Source organism: Caretta caretta, chromosome 26 (genome assembly GCF_965140235.1).
Source record: "Caretta caretta isolate rCarCar2 chromosome 26, rCarCar1.hap1, whole genome shotgun sequence".
NCBI classification, from domain to species: domain Eukaryota; kingdom Metazoa; phylum Chordata; order Testudines; family Cheloniidae; genus Caretta; species Caretta caretta.
In genome coordinates, this window is record NC_134231.1 from 12,762,545 (window position 1) to 12,789,973 (window position 27,429).

Here is a 27,429-nt window from a genome sequence, read left to right on the forward strand (position 1 = left end):
GCCGGAACGCCGCCCCTGGAAATGTGCCACCCCCAGCACATGCCTGCTTTTGCTGGTGGCTAGAGCCGGTCCTGGCTGTGGTTCAACCATTCTGAAATTCCTGACCCACAGTGCCCAGTACTGTTGTTGGGAACTGGTCTTTGTGGCAATCAAATGTGAGGCACTGGATTGTGGGATGCAGAATTTAGTTGGCTGAGGTGCTTGTGGCTTTCAGGGGCAATGTGGCGTGAGAGAGTCTGATTCCAATTGTGGCTTCTGAATATATCCCTTGGTTTTGGGCTGGAGGCAAACCTTCAAGGAGCCTATCTTCTAATTGCAGCTCCCATGACATTTCTGCCATTTGGGGCTGAAATCTTGCGAGAACAGCTCTGGAGTATTGGTGCTAGCAAATCTCAGCCTTGATCCCTAACTCTCATTGAGCCTGAAGCCCACACACAACCTTGGACTATCTCTGAAACGAAATCACACTGTGGCTTGGCTGGGGAGTGCGGGAGAGGAAATATATTTTCCTCCATTCTCTTAAAATGAGTAACTCTTCCCCTGAAAGTAGAAATGAGAGCGCTGCCAGGAACCGTCTCTGCCATATAGGTAGAACAGGTGTTCTACAAAACAACAAACAGGTGTTCCACACCCAACAAAACAGTTTCAGTGTGTGTGAGTGACTGCAAAGCTAGGTGGGGCAGGAATTCTCCAGGTCACTGAACCCTCCCCAGAGCCCGCACCTACAGCAGTTGTCCCCGGCTGCAGTAGAACACTACCCAGAAAAGAGAGGAGAGTTTGGCTTCCGCCCTGCTGTGCTTCCCACAGGCAGAAGGAGTTACACTGCACTGATTCAATGAGGCATGCTGAAAGCACAAGGTCCACTCCCTGCAACACACCCTCTCCGTGACGCACAAGGGGATATCTAGCCATGGATAGCTAAGAACTTCCTGGTTGTCGTGATGCTGTGGGCTGTGGCCACTCTGAACTTGCAACAGTGGGGCCAGAAACTAGACCCTCTTGCTCCAAAAGCAGTAAAGGATCTATGACACACAGTTGAACAGCTCCAATTCTACCCAGTACAGGGCGGTGGTGTGCACACATAGTAGCCAGTTCATTATGATACATAAGATTGGCCTTTTGCCAGCCCTCACTTTTCAGATGAAAATGGTTCAGATACAATCATAAAAAAGCCAGTCATGCTCCAAACACCTTACATCCGATGAAGTGAGCTGTAGCTCACGAAAGCTTATGCTCAAATAAATTTGTTAGTCTCTAAGGTGCCACAAGTCCTCCTTTTCTTTTTCCAAATATCTGTGTGTGTTCTCGTGGCATTTTAGCCACGTATGGTGTCCTGAATACTGCCTATTTTCGGAGTCTGTAGTAAATGATGAAGTAAAATTATCGATAAGAGAAATAAAGACAGTTCATTATGGGCAACTAATGAGAGGAATACAAAGGCATATGCAAAAGGTGTGATCTGACAGAGCAAATGTTTAGTGAGGCACTGCCAGAAGCAGTTAATCATTAAAGACAAAAAATAAGGTTTTGCTCCTTCCTGGATGTGCTAGGTCAGGGTTTAAGTGGAGTTGTGCTTTCAACAACCTCCACCTATCCTACATGCTGCAAACAAATCAAGCAGCAAATGTAATTATGGGGAAATGAGTGCTTTGGAATTAAAAAAAAAAAAAAAAGAGAGAGAGAGAGACATGAGGTATTTGGCAGGAAAATTCTAGCCTCCATGTGTCTGTCTTGGCTAATGGTGCCGGATGCACTGTGACTTCCAATTTCAAGGATCAAATAAGCTCCTCAGGAAGCACCATCAAAGACTCTTAGTGGTGCTTTGGCATCACTGCCATTTGTGTCAAATAGAAATTGTTCAGGGAGGATGATTTATTGCCAGAGGCACTGTTGTGGGGCGCTATCAGATTGATTGCTCATTGTTCTTCCACTGCCTCTCTGCGCAGTCCAACAGCATCTCATGAGGAGGGAACATGTGTAATGCAGGTGGGACGTCAGGACGGGATGCAGATGGAGGTGAAGAAAGAGTAATCTTGCAGTTAAGGCAAAAGATGGGCCATTCAGAAAGCCTGGCTCTATTCCCATCTCTTCTACAGGCTTCCTGCTTAACGTAGGACAAGTCATTTAGATCTTGATTCTTCGCTGGGGATCCATTTTCCTATTGTTAAACAGAGCAAAACTGTAGGTGCAACTAGGTGAACTTACAATACTGAAAGGTTCATTTTGATCAAATGTAAGCCTAAATTTCTTCACTAAAATAGATAATGTATCATTCCCATCTCATATGGGTAGTTGTAGCCTAAATTAAAGTTTGCAGATTGCCTTCTATCTAAGGATCTCAAAGCATTTTTAAGTGCAAATTCATGAAGGGTCCTTGGGTGAAATAAAAATGCATCTGTGTTAGGTGGAGGATCATTCCCTAAGTATGGCTGGATTCTAGAGATGAAACCAGCCATTTCCTCTTGATTTCAGAAAGGAAATGGTGTTATAACATCATCAATAGAAACAACATAGGGGTTGCAGTGGACGAAAAGCTGGATATGCATCAACAGTGTGCCCTTGTTGCCAAGAAGGCCAATGGCATTTTGGGATGTATAAATAGGGGCATGGCCAGCAGATCAAGGGACGTGATCGTTCCCCTCTATTCCACATTGGTGAGGCCTCATCTGGAGTACTGTGTCCAGTTTTGGGCCCCACACTACAAGAAGGATGTGGAAAAATTGGAGAGAGTCCAGCAGAGGGCAACAAAAATGATTATGGGACTGGAACACATGACTTATGAGGAGAGGCTGAGGGAACTGGGATTGTTTAGTCTGCGGAAGAGAAGAATGAGGGGGGATTTGATAGCTGCTTTCAACTACGTGAAAGGGGGTTCCAAAGAGGATGGCTCTAGACTGTTCTCAGTGGTAGCTGATGACAGAACAAGGAGTAATGGTCTCAAGTTGCAGTGGGGGAGGTTTAGGTTGGATATTAGGAAAAACTTTTTCACTAGGAGGGTGGTGAAACACTGGAATGCGTTACCTAGGGAGGTGGTGGAATCTCCTTAGATATTTTTAAGGTCAGGCTTGACAAAGCCCTGGCTGGGATAATTTAGTTGGGAATTGGTCCTGCTTTGAGCAGGGGTTGGACTAGATGACCTCCTGAGGTCCTTTCCAACCCTGATATTCTATGATTCTAACATAAAATTTAAAAATGAAACCACATCCACCATCTCTGAACATTCAATGAAAGATCTGAAATTCCTAGGGGAAGTTCTGTGTTTAAAAATTCCAGCCTTGGTATGTGACTCGACTTTATGAAGCCTCTCAAAGATAAGTGAGTCACAGATAAGTCATTGCAATTTACTTTCCCTGACAGCCGCAACAGATACCCAGCATGCAAGAGTAGAGACCCTAGTGCTGTTTTAGCTCAGTCTATATATCTTTTCCAAGTGGATACATGTTCCTGGGTACATGTCCTTGTGATCAGAAATGGATGTTTTCATGAAACATGTAACTTTAGATTTATATATAAAAAAAGTTTGGTCTAGTGGTTCAAGCAGATGATGGGAAGGAAGTCAGGACTCCTGAGTTCTATTCTTTGCTCTGCCACTAAAATAATCTGTGCACTCAGGTAAGTTTATAAAGCACAGGGTTATTGTAAGGCTTAATGGGCCAGGTGATTTTTCCACTGCCTTGCAGGCAATGTTTCCTCTAATTTTTGACAGGCCGTGTGCACAAAAAATTTCTTCTGTGCAAATTTTTGTGTACACGGTGTTTTGGATCTGTGTGCAGCTTAGAGGGAACAGTGCTTGCAGGACCGATTCTGTCCTACGCACTTGTCTGCCCCCCCTTACCATCCTATCTGAGTACCTCACAAGCTAACATTTATCTTCACAATCCCCCTGTAAGGTAGGGCAGTGCTATAGTCCCACTTTACAGATGGATGATTGAGGCACAGAGACTAAGTGACTTGCCCAAAGTCACACACACACTGTGGTGGAGCATGGAATTGAAGCTGAGTCTCTCCATTCCTAGGCTTATGCACTAACCATTGGACCAGTCTTCCTCTTCAGGTCTGTGTTGCCATAGGTGCAAATACAGAGGAAAAGCAGCGTGTACCTCTTATATTCAAGGTCTGCAGGCTAGGGCAGTTTACAAGCAGATGCACAGAATTATCAGGACATAGGTCTGTCTCAGCTGTTACTCCCCAGATTCACTCTCTAGTCCACCACTACACTGTGATGCATCCCATGCCTGGCATACTGGCTCTCAGCACCGAAGGTATTCCTGGCATTGGAGGCTTATATTGGTAGTACTATCTAGGCTTATAACATCCTATCTAGTGCCAGGAGACCATAGGACAAGATGAGTCTGGCCTTGTATAGTCTCTTACACCTGGGCAAAGTAGGTATCAATTGAGTTCTCTGGGGAAAATGAGGGGAAAATTGTGATTTGGTAGCATTTTACACCCACTTTGCACAGATATAAAGCAAGATGAGGAGTTAAAGCGGTGGAAAATTAGGTCTGATGTTTGTTGAGATATATGGATGAAAGATGCCATGTACGTATGATCATATATAAATAATGGTATAGTTTTATTGCCTATTTGACCTTCCAAACCTTCAAAGTTCAAATCCACTTTCTAGAGAACAATTAAAATTGTGGTTAATAACTAGGGTGTTCACTGTTTGTAGATTAAGGTACACAATCTCCTGTGCATACGTTTGCCAGGCAACTAGGGAAATGCCAGCGTTCAACAAACAGATTGGAGTATGGATGCAATATTCCAGGGTTACTTACATTAACTGTGGTTTTTTGGTTTGACTTTGTTCTGATGTTCCATGGAAAGATGGAGAGCCCCTGAATTCATAAGATAGCTGCGGTTTAAAATAGGATGTGTGAAAATTTCACCTGCTTCTGCATTAATAACCAATATTTGAATCCTATGTTCCTATGCTTGTTTGTTGCTCAGAACTGCATACAAGTCTCTAAAGGGCTTTCAGGGAAATAAAAATGACAGTATTGATTTCCTCTCCAGCTACTTCCGCTCTCTCCCAGCAGAGTTTGTGGACTGCTGTTTCGTTTGAGCACTGTCAGGTCTTTCCAGAGGGAAGGCTCACATGAATCCTGGAATATCAGGGTTGGAAGGGACCTCTGGAGATCATCTAGTCCAACTCCCTGCTCAAAGCAGGATCAATCCCCAATTTTTGGCCCAGATCCCTAAATGGCCCCCTCAAGGATTGAGCTCACAACCCTGGGTTTAGCAGGCTAATGCTCAAACCACTGAGTTATCCCTTCCCCATGGAGTGCTTAGCCTTCAGTTTTTGTTGTCCCACAGTTCCTAGCCAGTGATGGTCAAACCCTCAGTTAGGGAATCTGATCTGAAAAACATTCAAATTATCCAAAACTTCAGATGCTTATCAAAATACTATGGAATAAATTCTGCACTTACTTCCCTGCAGTCCCCATAAAAATCACACCCCTTGGAATACAGGGGACACCAAAGTAGTAACACAAGTGTAGAATGTGGCTTCTTGGTCCTACAAAATTGAGCTGGTTCCTTGATGAAAAGATCTTTGGAGATTTCTGGTAATCCTTCTGAATGGACCGGAAGTGCTGCAATGCAGTATCATGGTACGTCTTTTGCAGAGGCTGATTTGGAAATACTGAAACAAAACTGGAACCATCAGCAAGGTTGTGTTCAGGCTCAGTTCTAGAAAGCAGCAAAGGTTCAAGGGGTTTTTTGCCTTTTTTTCTCCCTTTTAATCAGTTCACCCATCTCTTTTCCATGTTCTCCATACAGCCATTCACTAGATGCTGGTGATTTTGTGCCTCATCCTTCTGGCTGGCTATCTGCCAGGAGCTCTCTCTCTACAAGTGCACTAAAGATAAACCCTTCTTCACTGAGGCTGAGTGAACAATGGGTACTGCAGTTGGCATCCTTGCATGTATTCGCTGCAGCTGCTGTCATTATAGCTAGTAGAACAGATGCCTATTAGCAAAGTGGTTGCAAAGTGCAGTTTCCATTAGTGCAATAATTCTCAACCGTGAGTCACAAACCCCAGAGTTGTTTTTGGAGTGAGGGTGGCAAGAGCTGGGAGCGGTGAAATTTTCTACATAAAGTGTTCAATCAAGTCTCTAGGCTTTCTTTTGTGAAGAAAACCTTGCATGTATAGATAACAGTAATGAGGTTTATTGAATATATAGCAACAGGGAATGAACTATTCAATATAGTTTGGTAGGGATCAGTTTTGAAATTGGAGGATTTGCATTTGTTTGCAACAAAGCTGACTGCAGCCTGACAGGATTTGGTTTGGTTTGGTTTGATTGTTTGTTTGGGTTTACATTCGTGGAGCTGCTGTGGTGAGAAGCATTCTGAAAAAATCCACTCTCTCTATTCTCTTTGCTTAGATAATCTGATTCATGGGTCATGTCACTAAGCAGTAAATCATCGCTGGTGATCCCTCGATTCGGGATGATCTCTACCATGGATTTACATTTGGGTCCTGACATGACTCAGGAGTCCGATCCCGGAACTACAGAGCCGCCTGCAGTAGGTACAGACCTTTTGTGGAGGGCCAGCTGCCTGCTGGGAAAAAGTTCTTTCTTTTTCCTTCCTCCTCTCTCTCTTTTCAGCTTCAAGGGGAAGGTGCTTCTCCTCAAAGCAGGCCACTGCCTGATGAAGGATATGGCGCCATGGGGTCAGTTGGTGGCTTGCTCCTCCCAGCTTGTGATGTCCACATCAGTTTTCTTGAGATACATTTTCAGTGTGTCTTTGTAGCGTTTCCTCTGACCACTTTGGGATCTCTGACCATGGGTGAGCTGAGAGTAGAGGACTTGTTTTGGGAGGCGAGAGTCTGGCATCTGCACACAGTGTCCAGCCCAGCAAAGTTGGTGCATGAGGATCATTTGCTTCAATGCTGGTGACACTGGCTTCAGTGAGGATGCTGGTGTTAGTGCGGCGATCTTCCAACTTGATGCAAAGGATCTTCCGGAGGCATTGTTGGTGGTACCTCTCCAAACTCTTGAGGTACTGTCAATGTGTCACCCAGGTTTCGCATCCATAGAGGAATGTAGGAACAACAGTTGTCTTATAGACCTGGATCTTGGTGTCCTGTCATAGGTCACGGTCTGTGAAAACGCATTAGGGCAATTTCCCAAAGGAAGCACTTGCGTATTGGATCCTGTGCTGGATCTCAGTGCAACTCTTTGTAAGTGCTTGGCCAATGGGCCAGACAACAAGGACACTACATGGTTCTGCCAGCGTAAACTGGCCACAAGGCAGCTACAGTTCCCCCAGGAACACCCCAGTTGTATGAAGCCTCCTCAGCAGCTGCAGAGCCAATATATATGACTTTAAGGCAAGCTTCACCCATCTGAGAGCCCTAGCGTTGGAGTGATGAGAAGATGACCAGGGCGCTCACTATTTTGTGGTTGTGTAATGGCCCGGGGGGGTTTTGCAGCCAGAGCACAAGTTAGGGTAGCTACTTGGGCTGTCTTCAGTTGTGCTTGGGAGACAGGGGGGTCAAACCGGGCCCTGGCAGTCTTCAAATTGGGACAGCACGGACTGCCCCATTTTGATCTCTGAGCTGGATTTTTTTCACCCCCGGTCCTCACAGGTTTCTCCTATGAAGAATTTACACTCAAAACAAGTGAGTGTCATCCTAGGGACTGGACAGCATCACACTTGTGTGGCGTGAGCACTGCCTGGAACAAATGGCTCTGAATCGCTCACAAGCAGGTCCACTGGGCCAAACCATTCAAACTGCCAGCTCTGGTATGTGAGCTGTGTAGACACCAGGTTGGTATAGCAGGACTCACGGGGTGTGTCTACACTGCTGGTGGGAGTGCGTTTCCCAGCCCGGGCAGACAGACTCGCACTAGCAAGATGGATATTCTGGCTCGAGCAGAAACTCAGGCTCTCGACCTGACCTAACCCCCTAAGCTTCAGAGCCCAAGATCCAGCCTCTGTGGGAACATCCACATTGCTATTTTTAGCATTCTAGCTCGAGTTTTGCTAGCATGAGTCTGTCTACTTGGGCTGGGGGCCTCTCTGCCTGCTGCAGTGTACACACACCTACACGTGCTCCAGGTCAAAGCAGATTGGTGTAACTATATGAGAGCCCAGGTTTCAAAATGCCTGAAGGATCTGCAGGCCTTGAGAAGCATTTATAGAACAGGGCAGGAGCAAGGGGTGTCCCTGTGGTGTCAGGAATGGGTTACCTGGAGGTTCTGCTGGTTAGGATTAAGTTCATAGGTACTGTATGTCGGGTGCCTTTAACAACACCTGCCTGTGTTACTCCTGGTTCAACAAAGTGTCTTTTCTCCCTCACTTTCTAAGCATTAAATTTGCTCACTAATTAAGAAGAAGAAAACAGTTTATATATTTAGCTCAGTGTGTGGGAAATTAGTCACAAAACTCAACTATTTATCTGTGCAATGAGTTGAAAATATGCCTGTAATCTCTGCACCCACACACTGTAAAAACTGAAGGATCTGCAAGATGTTTGAGAAGCAAAACAGCATTAGTGTAACAGAAGGTGTTTTTTTTTCCTTGTGTGTTTCACATGCTGCAACGTCCTTTTTTAAAAAGAAATGGACATAATATCTCATTGGGAACCAAACTTGCATATATCAGAGATGAGTCGAGAAGCAGCATCCAGATCCAAATCAGGTTTAGGCTAGAGTTCCGGTCAAGCCAAATGCAAAATTGGAACTAAGTGGTTACAACAGGCCAAACAGCAACAAAGTAAGTACCCTTCTCGGAGGAACCCATGTCTTTCCTACTGAATTTGATACACCCCCCTAGTAAATAAACCTGCTAAAACTTGTATAAAACTGGGGTGCTTGTCTAGTGTGGGTACAAACCAACTTGCAAACCATGTTTTAGAACCAGGTTCAAATTAGATGGCCTCAAGCTACAAAAATCTAGATTCAGATTTTGAAGACTCCAAAGTTGTCAGGGGAGGTCAGACCCCTGTGGTCTTTCTGGTAACTTGGGCCAGTGCCTTGGTGGGCTTTGAAGATGTAGCTCAGGCAATGCATTCCAGTCATCTGCGTTCTGAACTTATATCTATTGAAGATGAATCAGAAGTTGACATTTCTCAAGGAAGATGTTTTGCAAGATCTGCCATGGTGCCTGATAAGAGCAAAGAAAAGGAAACAGATTTATTTAAACCAAGTGATAAAAATCAAAGAAATATCAGATGCGAAAATGCCTGCTCTAATTCCAGCACAGTCAACCTGTGGAACTCCTTGCCAGAGGATGTTGTGAAGCCCAAGACTATAGCACGATTCAAAAAAGAACTAGATAAATTCATGGAGGATAGGTCCATCAATGGCTTTTAGCCAGGATGGGCAGGAATAGTGTCCTTCGCCTCTGTTTGCCAGAAGCTGGGAATGGGCAACAGGGGATGGATCACTTGATGATTCCCTGTTCTGTTCATTCCCTCTGAAGCACCTGGCATTGGCCACTGTCGGAAGACAGGATACTGGGCTAGATGGACCTTTGGTCTGACCCAGTATGGCCGTTCTTATGCTCTTAGGTTCTTAACGTAGGCTGTTATGTTTTGCACTGAAATCATAGAAAGTTTGGTTGTTTCACTGGTCTTCTCCAAGAAACCAAGAGAAACTTTGCATCTGTAATGGTTTTTATCATCAGACTTGGAATTCTTTTGAAGCTGGAATTCAAAGCAAATCTGCAAACCCATGCGGGCAGAACTGAAGAAAATGTTCATGGTGAAGTCAATGAACTGAGCGTTACGTTTGTGAAATTTCACTCAATGGATAGAGCAAGGGACTGAGGACCATGACTATGACCATGACCACAGGGTTCTGTCACAAGCCGTGAAAGAGTTATGTGGTCTAGTGGTTGGCGCCAGGACAAAATCAGGATTTGTGGGTTCTGTGCATCAGAAGTCTGCCACTGACTTGCTGTGAGAGATCTCTGGTAAATCAGGTAACCTTTCAGTCAAGATTCCCCATCTGTGAATAGGGAATAATAATAATTAACAGATTATGGGGAGAGGTAATGTCTTAAAAGTGCTTTAAGACGGTCAGATGACAGATGCTATCCAAATGTCAGCCATCTTTATTCCCCCCCTTTTTTGTTGTGCGGAAATGCAGCTTTTTTTATCTGATCAATGGTCAAATCTGTGGCCTCATTGCTCCAGCATGTCACTGGATTTTAATAGGTCACATGTTCAAAATAACACACACACACACCCCCACAGTCTTACACTCATGAAAAGTTTGTGATGACAGGCAATGCTATTAAAAGTTTCTAGACCAGCCCGCTCACTAATTAGAGCATCAAACTCACCTGTTGCTGACTAGAGCTAGGAGACCCCTTTCTGCTCATCTCTTCCCCTCTCCTCCCTTCCCCCAATAGGCCAGAAAGGAAAAAGCATGTTCCCACCACTGCTATTGTCTAGGTAACTAAGGGGAAACGTTTACCATTATGAATGTAATCACTCTCTCGGAACAATAGGACTCTTGTATAGAATCACCCCCTTTAAATACTTGATTGTTTAGATTACAATAGAGGAAAAACTCAGGGTTTATACAGTTTGCAATGTACTCACTCATCTTCACATTTAATACTATCAACTGTGCTAACTGAATCCACAGAATTAGAATTAGACTTGGATTTTCATAATTAAGCTTTATATTAATTCATCCAAACTTTGCAAGCTAATGAAATATGTTAACTCTTCAGTAACAATGGAATAACTTGCCTATTACCTCTAATTAAAACTCTGTGATAGTGTCTTAAGAGAGCCCAATTTGTTTTACCAAATCCAGTTATCTCAGTTACCCTAAGACACCTAACCTAATTTCACTGTCTGAGGACTGTAATGACAACATTATCACATAAACTGGAAGGGATGGTGGGGGGTTTATTGCATTTAATATTTTGGGCTCTCACTAACTCCAGTATAAATCAAAAATAACTCTGTTGAAGTCACTGGTGTAAAACCAGCATAGGAGATTAGAATCAAGACTTTTATTTATAGGTTCACATGCTACTGAATCATAAAATCATGTATGTATATCATGGAGGATAGGTCCATCAATGGCTATTAGCCATGATGGGCAGGGATGGTGTTCCTAACCTCTGTTTGCCAGAAGCTGGGAATGAACGACAGGGGACGGATCACTTGATGGCTACCTGTTCTGTTCATTCCTTCTGGGGCACCTGGCACTGGCCACTGTTGGAAGACAGGATACTGGGCTAGATGGACCTTTGGTCTGACCCAGTAGGGCCATCCTTATGTTATGTTCTTATGTTAGGTGCCACTAGTTAAGATTTATTCTTTATATCCCCAAATAGCCAACTGATATAACCTTCCAGTCAAACGAGCAGGAGAACTATGTATGTCCTTCATTTTATTTACTGCATTATAGAAGAGCTCCTACAGGCCTTAAATAAGATCGTGGCCCCATTGTGCTAGGTGCTGTACAAATATAATAAAGATGCAGAACATACAATCTTGGTTAATGCCAAGATGCAATAGATGGAGGATCTGAAAAGCTTCAGTTGGGTCAAAGAGGAAGAGATACTATACTTTCCTTGCATAATAGTTACCTGTATTGAGCCTGGTCCTGCCTTCCTTGTGTTACACACAGGGTAAAGGCATCATGAGTCCCTCTAGTTTCTAGTCCACCAGTGGGAGAGACAATAAGAGCATACTGCTACTGACTAATGGGGCTATTCCTTTATCTCAAGTGGTAGAGACCTGTGCTGTGGAGCTGAAGGTCTTGGGTTCTGTCTTTGGTGATTGGCCATGCTGGAGGTCATTACCCGTATGCTTGAGACTCTCATTGAACTGAATGAGGATACTTGAGCAGGAAAGGATTGAAGGATCATGTCCTATTTGTTGCCTTAAACAATAACTTGGTTACATCAGAAGAGCCCTATTTTTATTATTAAATAAAAGGAAACTAATCTGAGCCAATGGCAAGAAAAAGGTAAGAGAGGTTTGTAGCCCAGTCCTGTAGCTCTTATGTGAGTCCAACCTCCCGTTGAAGTCAATAGGAATTTGGTGTTGCACAAGGACCGTAGGATCAGGTAGCTTCTATGTTAATGATGTTGGCAACATTTCCTTCCCTGGGCTGATTAAAGGCCAGGCAGACCCAGCTTAGCTGGTGAAAGAACAATTTACTTATTGAGAGTGGGATGTTATTGTAATCACTGAGCAGCTACTATATTTTAGGCTCATGTGCATCTCCTGAGATAGTAAGGGAAACTGTAGCAGCTGAAATCGAGAGCAGGGCCAGAGCTCTACCTGGTATGATGCCATACCTAATTCAATCCCCTAAATGGAACAATGCATCCAGTGCCCTAGGACAGCAGTTCTCAACCAGGGGTCCAGGGCCCCCGGGGGGGGGGGGGGCGTGAGCAGGTTTCAGGGGGTCCGCCAAAATAAACCAGAGAGCAGAGCCAGCGTTAGACTCACTGAGACCCAGGGCAGAAAGCCGAATCCTGAGCCCCGCTGCTCTGGGCTGAAGCCAAATCCCAAGTCTCTCCTCCCCAGGCTGAAGCCAAAGCCTGATCAACTTAGCCTTGCAGAGCCCCCTGTGACATGAGGCCCTGGACAAGTGCTCTGCTTCCTACCCCCTGGCTATTAATCTACTGAAAAAAAGTTGTGGCACAAGTGGGCCGTGGAATTTTTATAGCATGTTGCGGGAGTGGGGACTCAGAAGGAAAAAAGCTGACAACCCCTACGCTAACATAAACGGGGGGTTGCCATCAGCAAGCTCAGAGAACTCGTGTTTGACCTATGACACTCCTTACAATGTTTTAAAAGTCATTTTATAAACATCAAGAGATGGAGAATCCACCACTTCACCTGTTTGTTCCAATGGTTAAACCACCCTCACTGTTGAACATTTGTGCCTTTTTTCCAGTTTGGGTTTGTCTGGCTTCAGCTTCCAGCCATCGGTTCTTGTTATGCCTTTTTCTGCTAGATTAAAGAGCCCTATCTACCGCCACTCGTGGAGGTGGTTTTATTATGTCGAGGGGAGAGCTCTCTCCCGTTGGCATAGGACAGCTACATGAGTGATCTTACAATGGCACAGGTGCATCGATACAGCTGTGCCACTGTAAGCTCGCTAGTGTGGACATGGCCTGAGCGGCTTGGCTAAAGATAATTAGGACTCTGAGTGATCATCTTAACAAGAATGGGAGTGCAGTGAGGTGGACTGGCCCTCCCCGGACACAGAGGAAGAAGGTGACTCCACCCCCTCATGGGCGGAGTCCTGCCCCTAGCTCCGCCCCCCCCCCCCGAAGCCAAGGGGTGGGGCTGGAAGTATAAAGGCGGGACCTGGATGTCCCGGCCCCACAGGAAGCAGACCACTGGCCCAGACCACCTGGACCCCTGGGTGACCCGACTCCACAGGAGACAGACGGCTGGCCCGGACTGCCGGCTGGCCCAAACCTGGCAGAACTTCTGCTGGCAACTGAGGCCCCTGCAGATCACCTGAGCTCACCGGACCAGCGGGTACCCGCGGAGGGGGCGTGTGGAAGTGACCCAGGGGTAGCAGACCCCTGTTTGGCTGCGACGCTGGCAGAGGGTGAGTCAGCGTGTTGAGCTCGGATCCCCGCTGACGCAGTGGCCGACCCCTCCGGCACCCTTAGGGCCCTGGGCCAGGACGCAGTGGAGTGGGAGGGCCTGTGTCCTCCCCCCGATGCCCAAGCGGTGGGTGGCATTCCCCCCCTCCCTCAGGCTCACTGAAAGAAAGCCTGAGGTAACTGACTTTGGCCCAAGCTGAGAGACTTCGTTTTCCACCCAGCTCTGAACCAGAGCCTGGGCTCGTTAGCTGCCTGCAGCCCCACCTGCGTACAGGGGGAGCCGCGAGACTTTGTTTACTGCCCCGCTCCGAACCAGAGGCTAGCCTGATGGACAATTTGCAGCTCCACTTAAGACTGCAGCTTGCCCTAATTGAGGGCCTGGCCTACGGGTTCTAGTTCGCCACTGCAGCAAGAAGCCGGGTGAAGGACTGCCGGCTCCCCCGGAACGGGGAAAGACAACGGAGGTGGGGCACAGCCGGAGGGCCTGGCCCTGAAGAGGACGTCGCGGTCCGGGAGCGACGCGGGCCCCCACAGACAGAGGAAATAGCAGAGCAAACAACGGGTGAAACACCACCTGCAAAGGGCACTCCAGAGCTGGACAGAGCTAACTCCTGGAAAAACCAGTGTGAGGCACTGCGGCAGTGAGTCCAACCTGTTACAGGAAGTCATGGATTTTGAACAAATATATCCAGGTCAAGTCATTTGGGACCATTTATGTTCTTAAGTGTTTTTCTGGATCAGGTCTGGATTGCTCATCAACTTGTAGGATCGAGAGCCTAATCCAGAACGCATTGAAATCAATCAGAATGTTTCCATTGACTTCAATGATATTTGGATCAAGCTCTAAAAATCTAGTTCTGTGAACCCTTACTCAGGTGACTAGTCCTTACTCTCTCACAAACTCACATTGAGCTCAGTGGAACCACTCCTGTGAATGAGAGTTTGCAGGGTTAGGTCCTAAGGGTACATCTACACACCCAAAAAAAAAAAAAAACCCACCACAAAAACCCTGCAGGAACTCTCAGAGCCTGGGAGAATTGACTTGGGCTTGAGTGGCAGGGCTCAAAATAGCAGTGTAGGGCTCTGAGACCCTATCCTTTGCCAGTTTTCAGACCCCAGGTAGCCAGAGCCCGAATGTCTACATGGCTATTTTTAGCCCTGCAGCCAGAGCCTGAGTAGGTTGACCTGGGCTCTGAGATCTGGCACCGCAGGTCTTCCCTTTTTTTTTTTTTTTGCTCTGTAGAGCCAGATCCAGCTTCCTATAAAGTCAATAGGACACTTATCATTGTTTTTCAGTGGGGGAAGGATGAGTCCCTAAAATAAAACTGATCATTCTAGTTTCACTGACCAAGCTAAGTGAAACGAAGACAGTAATCCATTATCATGTAAACAGTGATGTACATACATGGTGATCCTGTGGAATTCATTGTCAGGGGATGTTACAAAGGCCAGAAGTATAACTGGGTTCAAAAAAATTAGATAAGTTCATGGAGGACAATTAAATTAACCCTCTAGAATTCCCCATTTTCCTCATCTAAACTGTTAGTAACATGAGTCAGGGATGCCTGAAGATGACTTGGGTTGTGTGGGGGGGTGGAGGGTGAAAAAACCTGGATTTGTGCTGGAAATGGCCCACCTGTTGATCACTTTAGATAAGCTATTACCAGCAGGACAGTGGGGTGGGAGGAGGTATTGTTTCATATTCTCTGTGTGTATATAAAGTCTGCTGCAGTTTCCACGGTATACATCTGATGAAGTGAGCTGTAGCTCACGAAAGCTCATGCTCAAATAAATTGGTTAGTCTCTAAGGTGCCACAAGTACTCCTTTTCTTTTTGGGTTGATAAGTCTCCCTTTAAGGACAAGTAAATATTATGCAGTATATGTTTCTGAATGGCAGTATTTTCTTTACTTTTCCATAACATAGTCAAAATGCCTCTCTCTTGTTCATGCCTGGGATTAGCCTGCAAAGAGAAATATTGGCTTTGTGCAAATACCACATCAACAACAACTTTTAAAGCAGTAACTAAGTTTTGATTAAAGGAAATGAGACCAGAGAGACTATCTGAGCCGCATTTTTGATCAGACATTACTCCAATACCAGCTAAACTGACATCTGGTTATTGCTGTGGGATTTGACTGCTATAGTCTGCACAGGGTAAAAGATCAGGGAAAGAACTCATTCTTTTTAATGAATGCTTTCTGCCAACGACTATTTCCTTAACATGTTTATCTGATGTCAGATGAATTGAGCCTGAAACCACTTTCCCTTTAGGTGGTTTTTGTGGGTTTTTTTTTTTTAACCACTATGCAAGGCCAAGTAATGAGCTCTTGTTAGCAATTTCATGAAATTAAAGCTGTTCTCGATTTTGTAAAATAGTCACATACCTAGTAAGGAGCGGGAAATAACATGAAAAATGTTCCATATATTTGCGTGTCTGAAATCTGCATCTGATGCTTACTAAAAAAAACCAAACACTTTCTGTTAGACAATCAAATTATATTCTCTCTTGAAAGATCAATGTTTAAAATAAAGTCTAATTTTTCCAATTACTTTCTCTTCCCGGATCTCTCACATCAAGGCTCATTTATCCATAAGACTTTTCCTTACATGAAAGAAATCGTGATATCCCAATATACTTTATCTGACACTTGGGTTTTTCAAGTTGATCTCAGTTTAACTGAATATTGAATATACAGCTAAAAAAAAAAAATTCTGCCTCAACTAATATAATTGAGATAGTTAATATTTCCTCACCCTTTGTCTGTCTGATCTGTTTAGCATCTTTGGAGCAAGGATTGTCCCTAAGGTCTTGTCTACACATAAGCTGGAACTGGAGTAACTAAATCAGTATTAACTCACACTTTTAGTTATTTCAGCATAAGTCTGTGGGCTCATCTAAATGCAAACGTTGTACTGCTTTAACTATACCAGTATAATTCAGTACAAACACTTAGGGCTTGGCTACACTTGCAAGTTACAGCTCAATAAAGGAGCCCCGGGCGCACTAGCTCACTACCTGTCCACACTGGCAAGGCACGTAGAGCGCTCTGACTCCACGGCTACAGCACTGCTGGGACTCCAGCTTGGCGAGTGGAATAATGTTTGCTGCGCCCCCCTGGAGCGCCGCAGTGCCAGAGTGGACGACGTGTTGCATTACTGCACTCTGATCAGCCTCTGGAAATGTCCCATAATTCCCTTAAGTCAAGTGGCCACTCTGGTCATTGTTTTTGAATTGCTGCAAGAATGCAAATATGCCCTTTGAAAGCTCCATTTCTGACAGCTGGCTGCTTATCTGCTCCGAGACGAAGCAAGCCATTAGTGTGGAATGCTGTGAGAGAGAGAGAGGCGGGGGAAAGAGAGCGGGGTCTGCTGCTGTCTGAACTTACAAGACAGCATGCTGACATGCTCTCAGCCCCCTAAAAACTCACTCTCTCTCCCCCCACATACACACACACACACACACACACACTCCCTGTCACACTCCATCCCACCCCGCCCCCATTTGAAAAGCACATTGCAGTTACTTGCATGCTGGGATAACTGCCCATAATGCACCACTCCCAATGCCGCTGCAAATTCCGCAAATGTGGCCATGCCAATGAGCTTGTAGCTGTCAGTGTGAACAGACTGCAGCGCTTTCCCTACTGTGCTCTCTGAAGGCTGGTTTAACTCAAAGCGCTCTACATCTGCAAGTGTAGCCATGCCCTTATACCGTAGATGCAGTTATACTGGAATAAAGCTGTTTATGTGGTTATAACTTAGGCCTGGACTACACTAAGAAATGAGGTCTTTATAATACAATCACTCAAGGGTGTGAAAAATCCACACTCCTGAGCAACGCAATTAAACCAACCTAGCCGCTGGTCTAGACCGCACTAAGTGGACAGGAGAATTCTCCCATTAACCTAGCTACTGCCTCTTGGGGAGGTGGAGTACCTACGTCAACAGGAGAACCTCTTCCGTCAGTGTGTATGTAGCAGAGTAGACAAGCTCTTATTCCCATACAGAAAGGGGAGTAAGCTATACTGGTATAAGGCACTTTATATTGATATAACTGGATTGGTTGTACTGTTATAAGTATTTCTGAAGAAAATTTCATTGCAACCAAAACAGTGAAGCCAACGCAAAAGGTATGGGTTGGCCAGGCCTGTGTGTGGATCAAGTATCCATTGTGGTCTTGTTTTGACTAGGAAAAGAGATGTATTTTTAACCCATGTTAAATTAACTAGTGTTAATGAAGGCCATGTCTATACTTCCACATGTGTTGGCAAAACTTATGTCACTCGGGAGGGTGTATTTTCACACTCCTGAGCAACATAAGTTTTGCCAGCATAAGCGTTCGTGTGCACAGCACTATGTTGGCGGGAGAGGCTCTCCTGCCAACATGGCTACCATTGCTCACTTGGGGGATTTTATTATGTCAATCGACGAGTTCTCTCCCATCGGCATAGAGCGGCTACACAACTGCTGTGTGTACAGTTTACAGTTGTACTGTGCCAATGTAATCTTGCTAGTGTAGACATGGCCTAAGTGGTATTTAAAAGCCTAGTGAAAGTAAGGAAGATAAACTTGGCAGGGAGGGAGACACAAACATTTGTGTCTTATTCATGGCTGATACTTAGGCTGATAGTCTGATACCACTTACTGTGTCTTAAGGGCCACTTTCTTCCCCACGTCGCTTTTTCATGTGCATAGTGTGGGAGACTCCATAGCTTTGGTGTTCCCAAAACCAGCAGGTGCCCTGAGCTCCATGGAGAATCTCAGGGGACCTGCAAGGACCTTGTCTCTTCACACTGCTGACCCTGCCCCTCTTCCCCTTCACAGTAATAGCTGTGGAGGGAACCCTGCCAGGTTCAATGATGCAGAATTAATTATTGATTAGTCATGTGGTCAAAAGGGGATCATGTTTCAGAGAGTAACTGCTCCTTGGGTTCACCCTGAATACCTGCCGGGGCCTTACTTAATAGAGCTAAAGCGAAGCTGCCTTTGCAGGGTGCCAAACAGAGGTAGTATTCCGGGTTCTAGTACTATCCTTTCCTTCCTCACCTAGAATCCAGCTGTGTTTTTGGCTGTCTTCTGCTTGGGGGAGCAGATAAGAGAATCTGGTCATAGACCGTAATTCCACAGACACCAATGCCTTTTCACAGCTCAGTTAATAACACATGTGTCAAGGCTCTTCTTTCCCTGGCAGAGGCCTGTCATTATTGCACATACTTCCAATTATGTTCTAAACGATCGTTTTAAAAAAGTCAGTGATATTGGTTAGGAACACAGCTGCACAAACCGAACTGCTGTGGCCTCGTGCCTTCAAAAGCATCTCAGGAGTGCATTATTAATGGTCCCCCGAATGCAGTCCCAGCCATCCAGCTCTGCTTCATTTGAACACCCCCATGAGGTGTCAGCAGCAGCATCTCAGAATTACTCAGTCAAATCATACAGCTGCGAATCTTTTTGACGTTATTTACTTAAAAGGATCAAAATGAAGTGAAGTAGAAAGGAGCATGTGGCGGTGTTGCGAAGATGCACAGTAAGCAGCAGGCCGTGTTGACATGTGGGGACTCGCTTTCCTGTGGGCAACTGTTCAGTTCATGGGTGTAATGCCTCGCTTGTTGCTGATGCATTGTTATTGCTCTTGTCAGTAATGTGACATCGACAACTGTTCCTGACAGGCTGGCTCTTTCAAACTTCGGCAAGTATGTTTAAAACAGACTCCAATATATCCAGAACTGCCCTCTGCCTTACAATCCCTCTGAAGCTGCTGGGTTTTCTATAAGGTATAAACTAAAAAAAATGTGGTCCATATCTGACTTCTCCTCTCAAACACCTATCCCAATGGAATTACACTGGCCCTCGTGTTTTGCATGCCATTGACTCAAGTGTTGGTAGGTGGCTGGTTATCTGAAGCCATGGTGCTGCTTTCCAGCGGCATTGAAATAACTCCTTAACACCATGTGGCAGACCCCCATCATGACAGTCAAACAGAGGTACACATAGTATTCATAAAAATGACATAGATTTCTTCCACTTTTTTCAAAGTCACAATGAAGGGAATGTTGATATTTATGTTTTAAGTTATATTTAGAGGACATTGAGTGTATAGATAGGGGCTCCTTTTATGTGGTGTACAGCTAAGTAAATACAAAAGGCTAAGTTTTCATCTACATTATCCACACTCCGTTTGGATGGGGGTGGAGTTATTAGGTCGGGAGCATCAGCCCTGATCCCACATAGTCTGGTCCCATAATAATTGAGAGACGCTGAGGAGCATCTCTATTTTATGCCACTGGCATGAGGCCCCTCAATGACCTTACACCAGTGGAGCAAGCATAGAGTTCTGCCCACTTTCTACCTAGCCTTTGAAATGCTGGAGGTGAGAAGTGAATAGAATAGCAGCCTCTGCAAGCCAAGTTCTAGCACAGATTTCCCCTCTACTAAGGAATTCTCCAACGGCCACCTGCAGCTGGAATCTGTCCATTTTGCACTGCCTGCACAGCATGAAGTGGACTTAGACCAGAGAGTCCGGCCCATGAGCCTGGTTAAGTGTTGTTAATGCAGCTGCTACTAGTCTTCTCCTTAATATGGGCTTCATTAAAGTACAGACATTGTTAAATCTTGCCATAACTGAAACCAGATGACTTGGAACAGGGTCACCTACTAAGTAGCAAAATAGAACCCACTGGGAAAAATGCTGGAGAGGAAGCTATAGAAGTAGTAATAGGAAGTAACTCAGTGAGTGCGAAGGCTCTTTGATGAATTCTTTGTGTTTCCACAATGCATGCCAATAATAAACATGCTAACAGTAGAGTAAGGACAAAAGACCTACTAAAAGGGCACATTGAGATACCAGGTATTACAAACATAACATACAGATGAGTAATGTCCATGACGGTGAAGGAGACCAGTTTCTCTGACTTATTCAAACCAGATCTTCTCTACGTTCAGTGAACTGTGGCTAAGTAATTAGCATATACTGTATGTCATTGCTGGAACTCTCTTTCTCCATGGCTATGACATCTCAAATGTTAAGGATGAGAATTGCAAAAATACATGACAGTTAGCAGCCCACCTGTCTTTAAAAATCAAACCCTGCTGGATGCTTCTGAAAATCCCATCCTATTAGACTATTTACTGAAGGAGGAGAGGTACCATCTGCTGCTGATAATTAATTAATAATCAGGACGAGAGTGTAATAAACAGTGAAATTTGGGGTTCTTGTCCTCATTAAGCACCCATAAAGCATACAGTACCACCACACACAGCAGACTAACTCAGAACAAGAAATTAAGTTTGCAAAGTCAAGCACTCAAAAGTTAGGAAATGTCAGAATTGAGATTGCTTGTGCACCTTAATCTGGCCCTTTTGTGCATATGCAAAGCATGGTGGTGCTAGAGTATTTCAAAGAAAAGGTTTCAATCGCTTTTTAATATGGGTAAAACAACGTATTTTTCCCTGGCCTTTTTGCAGAAATAGCTGCAGTATTTTGGCTGAAATTCTCCCTTCTAACAAAAATAACCATAAATAATCAGCCTGAGGCAGACACTTAACATGTACATTTTCAGATCCAACATTTAAAGTTTAGGAAAGTTATAGGCAGCTGAAAACAGGGTCTTATAATGGGAAGTGTCAAGCAACCTTAATATAGGTGGTGATATCAGTCCCGTATATAATTATAGGTTTCAGAGTAACAGCCGTGTTAGTCTGTATTTGCAAAAAGAAAAGGAGTACTTGTGGCACCTTAGAGACTAACCAATTTATTTGAGCATAAGCTTTCGTGAGCTCAAATAAATTGGTTAGTCTCTAAGGTGCCACAAGTACTCCTTTTCTTTTTGTATATAATTATGGCTTTCCCATCAAATCTGAAACATCTCACCCTGCTGCATTCATTTGGAAAATACACCAGTTTATTAAAGCATCCACTAGCATGGGATCATTTCAAGAGTAAGTTTGCTTGTGCTATTCAGTCAGGTGTATTAGGACGTACCATGTGTGTCCTTGAAGAATCTCTTGGAAGATTTAGAGAACAAATGTGGAGCCCAAAAGAAGTTGATGAAAACTCTTCACCTTCTTGGATTTAGAATGTAGACACTTCCTTTGGGCTATTTAATATTTTTCCCCATCATATAATATTACTAGTATCCATAGCAAAAGCAGATGTTGTGTGTTTGCATCTCTGATAATCAGATCCTACAAGCCTAGGGTGGGCATGGGAGCCAGAGCCGCAATGTCCACACCACTGTTTTTAGCACTCTAACTCAAGCCCTGCTAGCATGAGTCTATGGGGCTGGGAGGCTCGCTCCCATCTGAAGTGTAGACATAACCTGCTTGTCTCAAGTTGGCCTCTCCCCCCAGAATAGACCACTTTTGAAACTTTGACCATACACATAGTAAATCATCACCAAAACTGGAATATCTATATTTGGTCTCCACCTCCGCATCTTGAACCCCATTTGCTGGAAACTGCTGACTCTTAGACCATTGAGCCCATCTCCCGCTGTAAGGATAATGTCAGCGGTCAGAGGATGTGTCACAGCAGGTAACTGAAGGCTGAATGCAAGACTGGAAGGTGGGAAATCTGGATTTGTATTCCCAGCTCTGCCACGGACTCCTTCTTTCACGTTGAGCAGTCATTTAACCTCTTGATGCTTCACTACCACATCTGTAAAACAGAGCTTTATAAAAGTGAATAATACCCCTAAGATCACATTCGAATTGCTGTGTGCTTTTTATGCCATAAAGGACTAGACAAGTGTCTCCCGTTGTGATTTGTTGCCTGTAGCCCAGTTATTTTTTAAAAGAAGGCAGCTCAAAGGGTAGGCAGCTGCCTGTGTTGTTGATTACACCTATTTTCTGAATATCCATATTGCACTGAAATAATAAAAAAGTAGTGAATCTTAACCCGTTCATTTGAGAAACAAATACAGGCTAGCTCCATTAGGCAATACATGCAGCAGAGGGTTAATGTCCCTGCCTCCCCTCTAATTGCTTTCTGTTTCTCCCAGGCGGAAGTTGTAGAGAGCTGCTGAAGTTTAAGGGTGGTTTTTTTTTTTTATTCCAGCCACTGAGACTGTGACCTGAAACTGTCAAAGCAGGGAGGGTCCAATCCACACACACAAGAGCGTGAGCTGAAAAGATGGCAAAAGAATCAGAGGGGAAAGATCCCCTCCTCTGTTACTACTGCATCAAATTTGCTCTCTCTGCCTATTCCACCCTGTTTTCGGTAGGTGTTTCAACCATTTCCAACTTTTATGTTGTCTGTGGGAATTAACACACAATACCCGCCTGGTGGTTTGTTTTGCTTTCTGTGTCTTAAGAGCTTCACCCTCTGAAATATAAAATCTACTGGTCAATAATGGTGTCTGGAATTGGGCTGCATTGTAGGAGGTGCCCACTTGTGCTGCTATTATTCTGATTTGTATTTAATAGAGGATGATCTCCATTTTGCTGGATTTAATATTTCTTCTGCCTGATCTCTCCCCCTCCCTCTGCCCCTTTAAAAAGCCGTGACCTGGCTCATATATCAGATAAGCCTTTATTTTAAATATACAAATCACTTCAGGAATCTAACATCTTAATGGTGCAAATGTTTACTTCTCAATACTCCCAGCTAGATTGTTTATACTCTACATTTGCCTCTGGCTCCATGCTTAAAGCCTTGTCTCTTTCAATGGAGATCAGGCAGGAATTGGATGTGAAATCTGCCAGCTGTGGTTACTAATAGCCTCGAGTTCTTCTGGTTGTGGTTTTAGCCACTTATCCTTTTTAATTTTTAAAAAAATCTCCATTTAATCAGCAGAATTTTGAAGATGTAAATTCTTAATGCAAACCAGGTCAGTGTGATACTAGCTGTGCAGACCTTGTTTATGTAAATGAGAGGAAGGGAAAAGTCACATTAGTCTCTGCAAACAGTAACTACACACAGCAGAACAGCAAGTGGGTAGATTATTTCTCTTGCTTTAGACATTGTGCATTGCAGGATTGCTTGTGAAACTTTATTATAACTAAATTATTCAGTGAGACTATTTATTATGAAGTTATTCCCTTTCTTTGATTAGTCATTCGTGAACCAATCCTACTGATTATTTGTAAATATTTGACAGTTTTGACTAATCATGTTCATCTTATGAATTATTTACTACTAGGTATTCCACATTTTTAGTGTATTGTTGGTCACATGGTATTGTTTCAGCTCCCTGATTTGCTGACTCAGACTGGAATACAAACAAATGACCTTTTGAGAATGAATTTTTGATGAATGAACTTATACTGGCAGTGTTTGCCTGTAATACCCACCCTGTTAGTAGGTGTTGATCCTGCTAGGAAAAGGTTAAGTGGGTTGTAGCGTTTCACTGAGTGACTTGCGACTTCCCCCAGATGTAAGGGAGTGGGAATGGGAGAAAGGATCTCAATCCTGAGGGAGCAGCCACACCTGTGGAGAGCTTTGTTATCTTGTTGATTTCTTTGTTCAAGGCAAATCTCAGGAAGGGAGGGTAAGTTTGGACTCTACCCAGTGTGTAGACATCCTCACTGCATTTTCCACTTTATGCATCCGATGAAGTGAGCTGTAGCTCAAATAAATTGGTTAGTCTCTAAGGTGCCACAAGTACTCCTTTTCTTTTAGTGTGTAGACTGTCTCTCTATATCAGCTCAGGAAAGAGACACATTCTTGGATCGGAATATGGAAGGGGATGTGTCCAGGATGTAATGGTATGAAGGTCTTAATAAAGCCAGGTGCAACTTGCATTATTTGAGTTTCCTAACACATTTGAAACCCCAGAAAATACATCCAAACTCACAGACCCTGTAAGTCAATGTAGTCCAATGTTTGAGCAAGAGTAGGGCTATGGGTGGCAACAGTATAATACACTAGGATTTAAATAATTTGTCCCAAATCTGAGGCAATAGCTGATGGTTTCTCTGGAGTTCTCTTTTGGACTTTTGTGGCTTATTCAAGCCATAACTTGGGGAACGGTTGAAGGGAAAACCCATATATAAGTAGGTGGTTTGCAGAAATCTCAGAACCAAAACTGCTGAGTTTACTAAAGTGCCCAACAATGTGGGTTCATTTTTCATTAGTTTACAAAAGAATGGAACTTTTGATCTAACTGGATGTAGGCACATTATCCATCTATCATCCCCAGGAGCCAATTCAGTTTCCTGAAGTGACTGAGTGTGATAAGTAGCATCCTGAAGACTGCCTGCCAAGGGAGTCCAGGCCTGGAAGAAGAATTCTGCCTTGTCAGCCCCTCTGTAGCCAGATTTTAACCTAAATGAACCTAAAGCATATTAGCTTTGTGCTGATTTCCCCTGTCCTGCCAAATAACTTGGCTCATGTTCATGAAAACGTTTTGTAAACTTTGGTGAAACTCCTGTTGAGCCAGGACTAAGCTTAGGGTTTAACTGCAAACTGAAAACCAGGTGATTTTTGCCTTGTTTGGAGCTTCTTCATAAAAGTGTTGAACAGTTCTAGTCGTGAGACAGGGATATATTTTTCCTCCAATCAAACTTAATCGATGTTTCATTTGACACTCTGCAAATGTAACTGACTTATAGGTCATGCTAAGCACAGTATAAAAGCCGAATAATATTGAGCTATCTGTGGTGTAGTCAGGCCAGGGCATCTTTGCAAAGACCGACAAAGAGGAAAGTGAGTTGCTTTGTATGCTTGTGAGAAAAACACCTGTCCACAAGAAATAAACAGAGAACAGATTATTTCACACAGCCTAAGACAGTGCTGTAAAAAGGAAATAACTTTCAATTACTCCTAACTGGGGCTGCCTTCAAACTGGTGACTTAGTGACCATTACGGATTTCTAAACTCCCTGGGGGATAGTTTTTAAACTGCTCAGCCTCAGAAAAGTTATTTGCCCATCAAAACCATAGAAACTGTGAAAACCTTTTCAGCCAAGTGACTTACGTAGTTCTCATTTGCAAATCTGTCATTTTACAAATCCTGTGGCCCTCAGAGCCGTTCAGAGGGTGGAAAAGTCCTGCTAATTATATTCCAGGAGTGAGCCATCCCTTGATACTTAGCTGGGTTTTAAGTGCACTTGGTAGAATTATTATTGCAACCTTTTGTGCTTAAATTGAACAAGGTCTCCAACTACCCAGTTTCAACCCTGCTTCCAACCATCTTGGTAAGAAAACTTCAATGGAAAACACTGAGTTTCATCACCGTTCTAAATCAGAAACTTTATACTCTACTAACATTAAACCGTTCTAAATCAGAAAGTCATGAGCCCTGTAGTGTATGTTCAGAACCAAACACAATTCTGATTGGGGCTTCTGGGTGCTTTTGTATTACAAGGAACAATCCATTTTGACTGAGATATTCAAAGCCATCCAAGGCATTTGAAGGCAAATGGCTCATTAACATTAATGTAGCTCTAATTTTCACTCTTCAGTTTGAGTAAATGAACTGTGCACTGACTGTTCAGTTCCAGCTGTGTTTGCAAGTGCTATACTTATGGTAGTCGTTTGGGTTTTATTTCCACTCCCCTCTCTGCACTAGGTACTGATGAGACACACAGCCCGTGGGTAGGAAGTCTGAGGCAGCACCACCGCCGGCTACCTTTCAGCACAGGCCTGTAACGAGGGCAATTATTTCTAGGTGAGCATATCAGTAAGAACTAAGTGCAAGATTAGTTTAAATTCTTGATTTTCTTCCCTCTGGACAGCCACTTTTAAAACAGATTTGAGTTCGATTTGGAGACTGACTGTCAATTCTAGGGGAAGCAGGGACCTTCTGTCCACACTAACCTTCTTTGCCTCCCATATTTAAAGTGACATTAGATATGTATTTTAATCCAGCATCAGGCTGGATGGTCATGGTGATCCTTTCCAGCCTTGGAATCTATGAACAGCCCCGTCTGATACACTATTGGCCAGATGTATTGGGCAGCGGGGGGCGGAGGGATTTCACCTGCCTCTGAAGCATCAGAGATTGGCCACAGCTAGAGATGGGACAGCAGGTAGGTCGGACCAGTGCTCCAACGGGATACAGATCATAGAACCATAGAACCGGAAGGAACCTCAAGAGGTCATCTAGTCCAGTCCCCTGCACTCGTGGCAGGACTAAGTATTATTTAGACCATCCCTGACAGGTGTTTGTCCAGCCTGCTCTTAAAAATCCCCAATGATGGAGATTCCACAATCTCCCTAGGCAATTTATTCCAGTGCTTAACCACCCTGACAGTTCGGAAGTTTTTCCTAATGTCCAACCTAAATCTCCCTTGCTGCAATTTAAGCCCATTGCTTCTTGTCCTATCCTCAGAAGTTAAAAAAAACCAACAATTTTTCTTCCTCCTCCTTGTAACAACCTTTTACATACTTGAAAACTGTTATCATGTCCCTCTCAGTTTTCTCTTTCCAGATTCAGCAAACCCAATTTTTTCAATCTTCTCTCATAGGTCATGTTTTCTAGACCTTTAATCATTTTTGTTGCTCTTCTCTGGACTCTCTCCAATGTGTCCACATCCTTCCTGAAATGCGGTGCCCAGAACTGGACGCAATACTCCAGTTGAGGCTTAATCAGAGTGGAGTAGAGTGGAAGAATTACTTCTTGTGTCTTCGCAAAAAGAAAAGGAGTACTTGTGGCATCGGATTCGATGAAGTGAGCTGTAGCTCATGAAAGCTCATGCTCAAATAAATTGGTTAGTCTCTAAGGTGCCACAAGTACTCCTTTTCTTTTTGCGAATACAGACTAACACGGCTGTTACTCTGAAACCTGTTCTTGTGTCTTGCTTACAACACTCCTGCTAATACATCCCAGAATGATGTTTGCTTTTTTTGCAACAGTATTACATTGTTGATTCCTATTTAGCTTGTGGTCCACTATGACCCCCAGATCCCTTTCTGCAGTACTCCTTCCTTGGCA

General features: G+C 44.1%; 1 protein-coding gene across 2 annotated transcripts in view; it reads left to right on the forward strand.

Annotated features, from left to right (window-relative positions):
- Window positions 1-27,429, forward strand: part of LOC125626500 (tetraspanin-15-like) — a 290,723-nt gene that overhangs the window by 55,129 nt on the left and 208,165 nt on the right. The window contains exon 2 of one of the 2 annotated variants that reach the window (XM_048829543.1): window positions 22,612-22,773. In XM_048829543.1, the coding sequence (XP_048685500.1) occupies window positions 22,687-22,773 (87 nt within the window). In that variant the 5' untranslated portion in view covers window positions 22,612-22,686. Of the gene's footprint in view, window positions 1-22,600; window positions 22,774-27,429 lie in introns of those variants that run through there. The other variant, XM_075123508.1, reaches the window with a different exon arrangement.